The sequence below is a fragment of the Colletes gigas genome, unplaced genomic scaffold, assembly GCF_013123115.1.
Source record: "Colletes gigas isolate AHSC1104 unplaced genomic scaffold, ASM1312311v1 Colletes_gigas_Sc00001, whole genome shotgun sequence".
NCBI lineage: Eukaryota > Metazoa > Arthropoda > Insecta > Hymenoptera > Colletidae > Colletes > Colletes gigas.
In genome coordinates this window covers 2,956,611-2,965,940 of record NW_025106630.1, presented here as the reverse complement: position 1 = coordinate 2,965,940, position 9,330 = coordinate 2,956,611, and the positions used below count along the sequence as shown (strand labels likewise).

The 9,330-nt window shown below is 28.6% G+C and overlaps 1 protein-coding gene across 2 annotated transcripts; it reads right to left on the bottom strand.

Moving 5' to 3' along the window:
- Positions 1 to 340: 340 nt before the first annotated feature.
- Positions 341 to 8,649, bottom strand: LOC122397087 (AP-1 complex subunit sigma-2). Of its 2 annotated transcripts, none has more exons than XM_043395971.1 (5): positions 8,480 to 8,649; positions 8,196 to 8,374; positions 8,006 to 8,114; positions 7,674 to 7,811; positions 341 to 915 (listed from the first exon to the last, which is right to left on the bottom strand). In XM_043395971.1, the coding sequence occupies exons 1-5, from the start codon at positions 8,480 to 8,482 to the stop codon at positions 871 to 873; spliced, it is 474 nt and encodes a 157-aa protein (XP_043251906.1). In that variant the 5' UTR covers positions 8,483 to 8,649; the 3' UTR covers positions 341 to 870. The 2 variants fall into 2 exon arrangements, with proteins under 2 accessions (XP_043251906.1, XP_043251898.1); XM_043395963.1 differs by lacking the exon at positions 341 to 915 and adding an exon at positions 1,486 to 2,168.
- Positions 8,650 to 9,330: the final 681 nt, after the last annotated feature.

Sequence of the window (9,330 nt, the reverse complement as noted above, 5' to 3'; positions counted from 1 at the left end):
ATCAATAGAAATAATAGTCAAGATCATAATTTAATTATGTAGATGCAATTGTGTTTTACCCATATGTATTACAGAATACTATTGTATTATTAACAATTATTTCACTTAAAAATTATATTGCGTTATAATATCATAGTCTTTATTGCAATATTATAAAATGTTGATTATATAAAATACTGTATATACAATACTTAATTTTTGGTAAATAGTTTAATCCTTAAAATGCATAAGTAACAGAGATAATATTTCAAATATAAACAATTAACTACTTTACTTACATTTCTTTCAAGCAAATAAATCTTTGATGTTTTAATTATTGGATAACAATGTGTAGTTATTGTTGGTACTTTATTTTTTTGTCATTTATTATTTAAGTGCTTTTATATATGCAGTATTACAATAGAAGAACATTAGATGAACACTGTCCAGATTTTTATATTTTAAGGATTAAACCACATGAGAATGAAATGTGAATAATAATGATACAATTACTGGCATTTTGAAATATAGAGGGTTAAATAAGATGTGCAAAAAACATGTAGCATATATCTAGCATAGTACTGCTGGTATTTCAACAAAGTAAAGAAGTAACTTATTTATGCTTATATACGTATGAAACAACAATTTTCATTTCTGTGCTATCTATGTTAACATGTTTATTGAGAGAAAACAGTATAATAAAATTCTATTTTTGCTCATTACAGGTATAAATTTAATTTGAAAAATTGATTCTGATCTATTAAAATCTGTGCAGTACTATACTCTTAAATATAATCAACATAGTTCATAGTAAATACAATTCTGGAATGTTGTAGTTGTGACGCAAAAATAAACCACTTACATTAAGTCAGATATATTGTCTAGAAAATATTATCCCAGACCATGGTCCTCGAAGAATCCCTGTGGAGTTTCCTCCTGAAACATACGAATAGCATTGTTAAATTAAAATATATCTAAAACGTACATATATGTATATGAAGAGGGATCAATTTCTTTGATGCTGCAGTTTATCATATAATGCAAATATACAATAATGAAAATATATAAGTATACACATACCTACTTTGTAATTAAGTAACCTCCTTGATGCAGCTTCAAATGGCGAACTGAACCCTTTTCATATAACTGAGTATTACTTGTATGGATACACAAAGCTGCACAAAGCACATATTCATTTATTGCCTCGTTTGAAATGCTTAAGCATCAATCATAGAAATGTCTGTGTCGCATGCTATGTACAGAATGTCCCTGCACTTATTGTTAAATGGGTGTGCATACCATAAAATAGACCAACTTTAATGAAAAGACCTTCCTAGCAAACAATCAATAAATAAGAGTTCTAATAATAATTTTATTGCAGGTAGAAACAATTGATAAAGTGTCTTATTAAAACCTGAAAGGGTAGATACAATATAAATAAATACATAAATTGGGTTAATTACATGGAAAAGGTGATATATAATTCTGTGTACAATTACTTAAAAATTCCTTTTCATACATTTATTATTGGTATTATTACCTTGTTAGAATTATAACATTAAAAATTGACACTGCTTATGTATATACACATACACACATACAAAAGTGATACCTTAGAACGTTCATCTTTAATTTATGCTAAAATAAATATGGTCATGTTTACATATACGTATGTAAACATATACATATAAAGGAAACTATACAAAATGTAAAGAAAGAATTTCTTATGCAATAAAAAATTGTGTAAACTCTATGTAAATACTTTTGTGTTGTATTCACAGATAAATAATGGCTTTCTAAATACACGTAATTTTATTGCCATAGTACGGGACTAATCTATGTTGTAGCTATTACCTACTCAGTAATAAAATAAGAAGCAATAATATTACTAAGAGGATTTTCTATGAGCTAATATTATATTACTCTCTTCATATATGAGTTATAGCAGTTGCCTATAGAAAAATATACTAAAGTTTGTATACTAGATTTGTAAGGGTTTTCAATGGTAAGTAAAAAATTGATGCTCAGTAACTATAGAAAAAGTAGAGACGTATGATGGCATCATGCAGCGGGTGAGCCTGCTCCAGGTCTTGATTCATGTGGGTTGTCAGATTGGCCATGAAGGGCATGCAAGAACGCAGCACCTACAAAAGCCCTATCTCCCGCAGAGCACCTTCCACAGCTTCATCCTTCCACAAACAAACAAATATTCTGACTAATCTTTAGTGTTTTTCTGGACGTGTCCTTAGTTATGGAACATTAATGTTGAGCTAAATCTGACTATTCAATTTTACAATATTAGATACATTATAGAGGAGAGGGATAAACTTTCGAAAAGAACATACTTCCGATTTTTTTTATCCTCGGGATTCTTACGTGCTAATTACGAGTATAATAGTGAAAATTGGCGCAAATTTTATTTCCATAGCGGAAACCATGAAGAAAACCATAAAAATCATAGTTTTTTTTATTTACTTTCGTAAATAATGGACATTTTTAAAAATACTTCAGATAAAAGTTTTAGACCTCATCAAAATACACATTTTATGTTCTATTGATTTTTGTCATAAAGGCAATAGTTTTTGAGAAAAACGATATTAAATGTTTGTGTGTGTAACACAAATCAAGTTTTATTGTTCATTTCATTAGTTAATACTAGAAAAGAATACAGCAAAGCTCTTCACTCGCCCACGTATTTTCTGTATCATTGGATTTTTAACTTTCCACGCGTAGCTTTCATCCCCATAAACATTAAATTAAACAGCTGTTCGTTATAGAAGATAACATATGTAAAGAACATCGCAATCGAGGGTAGCTCCGTATAAGTGAATAATTACTTATCATTTTTCTCAGAAAGTATTATCTTTATGACAAAAATCAATACGGCATAAAATGTGTATTTTGTTGAGGTCTACAACTTTTATGTTAAGTATTTTACAAAATTCTCCTTATTTACGGAAGTAAATAAAAAAACCATGATTTTTATGGTTTTTTCATGGTTTCTGTTATGAAAATAAAATTTGCGCCAAGTTTCACTATCATACTCGTAATCAGCACGTCAAATTACGTAAGAACCCAGAGTATAAAAAAAATCGGAGGTATGCCCTTTTCGGAAGTACACCCGAAGAGAGTTAAACTTTATGAATAAAACATTTCATAAAAAATTTATTATACAAGATACCTTTTTATCCTGTTGAACTGATACTAAAACAAAATTGAATAAATAAAAGCAATGGCAAAAAATATGTTGACCAAGTAAATACATAATCTAATGCTAATGGTAATACTTGTTGAACTATTTTTTATATACATACAAAATGTATATTTAATAATACTTGTTGATGTATTTATCTTGTATTTTTGATACATTAATGTAAGAATAACATTCCCTAACTGAAATTAGTATATGAAGCGTATAAATAAATGTTAAACATCTTGCTGAATTTGCAATAGTTTCTTAAAATTGTTTGCGTGTACTTATATCTTATGATATAATTAAAATAACAGTCACTATCAGAAATTTTAAATATTTCGCTGCGAATAGTAATATATGTAAAATGTCCTATTTGGTTTGAGAATATACATAAACTTCCTGATATTAACATAAAATATTTTCCTATAAATATCTTACAAAATATTTTTCTGTAACATTTGTGTTGTGTAGAAAGCGTAATTATATTACCTAATTAAAAATATGTTATACAGTATAATAATAATTTAACACAGATATAATCTAAATGTACTCTCTATATATTTCACAAATAAGTAATCACAAAATATTACAAGATGTTCCTACAAATACCGAACATCGCCTGAATAAAACTCTCATAAAATTAAATATATATACTAATTTAACATAATCATGATCTAACAAAGCATGACTAATAAATTAACTTCATGAAAACCACTGTTTCGTTATGCTCTTCTTACAGTAAAATATGTCTTATAAAGAATAAGACAAATAAATACTATAAGTTTATGAAAAAAATTACTTCCATGCGATTAAATTATGTGTAAAAAATAACAAACATGTAAGCATAATTCTGCATCATAAAATCTTATATCTATTATTCAAAATATTTTGTGGATCACGATCAAAAACATTACATAAAATTATGCTGTCAGTATAATTGACAATGATTGATATTTATTGCCAATTGAAAATATATACATACATTTCAACAACTTATAAGCAACAGCATTTCTATAGCATTATATCCTTCTCATATAACTTTCTATAAAGTATGATAATGCTATTGCAAGAAACAAGCATTTAATTACATTACTCTTTTTAATAAAATAAAGAATATGATCTAATGTGGCTTATTGATGGTGTTTTATATACCAATTTATTATTTATTGATGTTTATACTTTCACAGCTATTGTAAAAATATATTCTTCCCATTAATTTATAAATATTTTGTTATAAATATAATAATAAATCATTTGGAAGATATTTGAAGTAATAAATAATAATAATATGATCTTCAAAATAACAGTAATTACAATAATATTTTGTAATAGGAAAAACATGTCTATGTTCTTATTTTCATAGTTATATAATATATTAATTATAATGTATACACTTATAGTGCATAATTTAAAAATGTTTATAGAACTACTTGTAAAAGGAACTTAGAAAAATGGATTTACTTATATTACTGACTATTTAACTTGTATTTTGTATATTTAAAAAATGCTTAAATTGTTTTTCATGATTTTATAAAATAACTGGGCTTATGCAAGATTTATATAGAATATTATTAACACATAAATGATATTAAAGACATCTTGCTTTGATTAAAATAAAAATTATTTAAAAATAATTCTATAATTGTGTAGTAAATATGAGTATGCTCTAGTTTAAAGTAAAACTGTATCTTTCCTATTGATATTAGTTATTACATATTTAAATTGATTGAAAAAAGTAAAATTTTTTATATAAGTATAAAATACCTACTTTGACCATAAAATTTTTTAAAGAAAAGAACCAGCAATTATTACTAAAACATGTGATGTAATTATTTTGTCTAAATTATGTAAATTATAAGAGGAACTTTAAATGGAAGTAATTTTATATTGTCATTAAATTTGTGCATTATGTAGATCACAATATCAACGATGTTGTATCGTAATATTTAATGTCAATAAAATATGGCAACAATTTGTATAGATTTTAATTTTGCCACTACAGATATGCTGTTGCATACATTATAAATTCATAATACATGTAACCCCTTACATTAACAACAGAATAAGCATATAAGCATTCTATGCACATAGCATTAGCTATTAGAAAAAAATAACAGTTTACAATGTTTTTTAAACACATATTATATCTACATTTGTTTGTATAAACGTTACACTTAATATCACTGGAAAGAACGGGCAGTCACTTTTCATGCTTTCCTGACTACATAATATTTTATGTAATTATATATTAATAACGGCTCCACGATCTAATTATATTGAAAAAGAGATAAATCATATTTACGATTAATAATGATAAAGAGTTTTACTAATCATTGTATGTACGTATCATATATATCTATAATGGGATTTATAATACAGATTTTTCAATCAAGCATTGCAACAATAATTATCAAGTATGTACAACTCACGCTAAATGTTAATAAAAATTTCAAACGTTTTAAAACAAGACTGCATAAACGAACAAAAGTAGTTCCAGAATATAAAAATACAGATATACATATAGCACATCAAACTTACAAAGGGACAAAAACTATCAAACCTAAAGAAAAAATCCAAGGGTGTGCGAGAACAGAAGGATATTCCGTTAATCGAGATTCCGAAAGTGTCAAGCGAAATAAGAAAATTGGGATTCCCGAAATGTCGTGTACTTGAAATTCAATTTGGTTGTACTTGAAACAAAAAATGTATCCCGAACCATATTTCGAAAATCCAATTATTCTTATATTGCAACTAAAGATGTACGGGTAGCGGAAATTCGGACTCAGGCCATAAAGAAATTGGCGATTACATTTCGCCGAGCTCTGATTCGGACCCGAAAATGTCGGGAGAATTCGATTGTACGCCCGTAACATTCAAGAGTTGGAGTGCAAATCAGTCCGATTATAATTGAACTATTCAACATACCCAGACAGCTTTACATCAGTCGATCCCGCCAGATTTCTTCCGATTTGGAACCAATAATCAAAAACATCACGTTGCCCGATAATCTAAAACTATCAAGCGACCCGAATTTGTCGATCCGTCCGACTGAATCAACTTTTTTGAACTGTTCAAATATTTGTGTGTTAACGGTTGTCCGATCAAATCCGCCCGATCTTTGCCGAACCGAACCGAACGGAACCGAATCGAATCGAACAGATCGGAAACATCGTATTCTAAACGTATCCACATTTGGTTTATCGTATACTAAAATGGGATAGCAGACTTGGTAATGAAAGAATCGATTTTGGTATAGCTTTGCTGGCCCAAATCTGTCGCTTTCTTAATGGTTCGAACCTGAGTTTCGGACTACCCAAATATCTCTAATCGCGATAATACTTTCGAGAACAAGATCCAATCCTACCCGACTCGAAATTATCAATTCTCGCGCGCCCTTAAAAATAACACATTGTTATTACAAAATTTTAACTTAAAGGTGTTACATTCCATCATGCACTGAAAATATTACATTGTTAATCGACATCGAAGTGTCATTACAACCCATTTTCGCCAGGCATTAAAATAATGCGGTGACTACAATTACATTGAAAACAAATTTTTTATATTGTTGTAATGCATAGCCGTTAACAAATACTCTTTCTTCAAATACTCTTTTAACTGCTATTGTTGTAAAATTACTGTTATAAATGATCTGGATGAAGTTCTTTATTACCCGCCCCTTTTCTGATTTTGATGATTTTCAAGGAAGTTATAAATGGTAAAATACTGAACAACTTTTTCCTCTGACAAAATTTTTGGTCGGCACTAATTTCCGAAATATTAGCAATTAAATTCAATTAAAATCAACTGGAAATTATGCCAGAGGAAAAAATTGTTCAACATTTTACCCTTTATAATATATTTGAAAATCAAAATCAGGTTTGGGATGCATGTAACCAAGAACTTCAACATGGTCTGTGTATAATCTTAAAATGTTCCTTATCTTCACATAGAGTTATAAATAAACATTAATATGTACCTCTAAACTTTCTTGTATATAAAAATAATTGTATATAAACTTATATATGTAATAGTACAATATTAATTATGTATTAAACTTAAGAAAGTGATTCAATATAAGGACATTTTGTTACACCTTTAACACCGCATTATTAACATTATTCTACCCAGAATAAACAGGCTACAAACATGCTACACATACAAATCATCCAAAAAGTTTTAGGTACTTTTTATATGTACCTATTGATCAATGTAAATTTAAGTATTTTGATAGGGACATTACACACGAATTATTGGAAGTTAAATATACTATGCGAATCGTTTGAACAAATTTGCAGATACAAATAAGATAACGAGCATTAACGAAATGCAATAAAAATGATAAAATATACTGTTCACGTTCTTAAAATTCAAAGTCCATAAAATGATTGTCTTACATGTTAAAACGATTCGAGCATATTACTAGAAAATAACAGACAAAAATTATAGTGTCGTTAAAAAGAACAAGTCACAACTCAATGGGTACATCCCCATAACTAACCTCCTGTAGTAAATCCTGAGCTGCAATGGCTTTTAACACATTCTTTTTGCTGGTCTCCTGAATTTCACCACCAACCAATAATTCATCTAAGATGAAGTACGCTTTCTCAAAGTTGAAGATTATATCTAATTCACACACCTAATAACACACAGAAATTAATGTTAATATAAACAATGCAAATTTGTTATAAAAGTACAATCAAAGATATGGCATTTTTGTATTACCAAATCTTTAATGAAAAAAATATTTTTTCGTAAGATAAATGAAAAAAACTAAATCAAATAAAAAATCAATTGTATTATCATATAATAGATAAATAAGCTTATACTTACACTTCCAAAATATTTATCCAACAATTCAACGTAACGGTGTATGATTTCTAAAGTGAGTAATTCATTGTCATTCTGTTCGATTGCACAACAGAAATATAAACTCGCGTATCTATAAAACAAAATTATCTTTTTATTAAAATAAAACACTTTGTTGAATTATGTTGTAAATAACTGCACAATTATAACATACCGTTTGTAGACAACTTTAACATCCTTCCATTCTAAGAAACTTGACATTTTAGGTTTCCTTGCCAATATTGTAGTAATCAATTCGCGCGTAATTTTCTTCTTTAATTTATCTGGATGAGCCACATACCACTTTTGCAGGCGCAACTTTCCTTGGCGACTGAATAATAACATAAATTGCATCTGAAACAAATTTCGATACTTTCATAAACATACGTTCCTATATCGTTTGAAACACCAGCAACACAGTAACCATTGTTTAACTCTCGTCTCGTGAAGAATATTTACCATTTTTAAGTAAATTTCTTTTGTTGAAGTAACTACAAAAATAAACACAACACCTTTCACCTGCCCACAATACGCAAAATTACCTCCACCTTTGTAGAATAAGACTTAGTCTACACCGTATTCATTTTTGATACGCGGCCAAAAATAGCGCACACGATGCACACTACAGTGCCAGATCGAGCACCGGGTGCACTACTCACACTATGCCAAATCACGGGTACGTGAGCTCGTACAGTTTCGGTGAGTCGACAAAGACAAACTGACACATGCCCTCTTTCTCGAATCTTCGAAGCTGCCCGAAGTAATTTCGGACCGTCTCGTGGGAGTTGAGAGAGAAAGGCTCACATTTTTACTTTCTGACCTATGTAAGCGCACATAAGCAAAGTACCCATAATGAAAAATTTTGTGAAATTTTGTTTACGGAAATACACGTTTTAAGACCACCATGATCATATTTTAATTATTGAAAAAAAAAAAAGAATTTTTTTTTATTATTCCTACGTATGAGCGCACATATTAATACGACTGACAAGGAACCATCGCGAACGGTCCGGCTTCGATTTTGATGAAACTTTGTACACTTATAAAGCAGCCAAAAATAATCGACACGTATTTTTTTTTAGCTGCGGTAACTCGAGTTTAAGGGGTGAAACCACTCCTTGAAGTTTTGGCTCGAAACGGCTATCTCGAAAACGGAGAGACATACAAAAAAATTGTTCATGGGCGAGGTTGATGGTTTCTTATGTACAATAACATGGTGTTAAAAAATTTAAAAAAATACAATTTGTTTATAACAAAAAAAAATTTATTAACTTAATTTTTCATTTTATTGAAATTTTCATAATGACAAA

Coding starts and splice junctions, on each gene's coding strand:
- LOC122397087 (XM_043395971.1), bottom strand. Junction 8,115..8,195: donor GTTAAAGTTGTCTACAAACG/GTATGTTATAAT, acceptor TTTGTTTTATAG/ATACGCGAGTTTATATTTCT. Junction 916..7,673: donor CTCAGGATTTACTACAGGAG/GTTAGTTATGGG, acceptor CGTATGTTTCAG/GAGGAAACTCCACAGGGATT.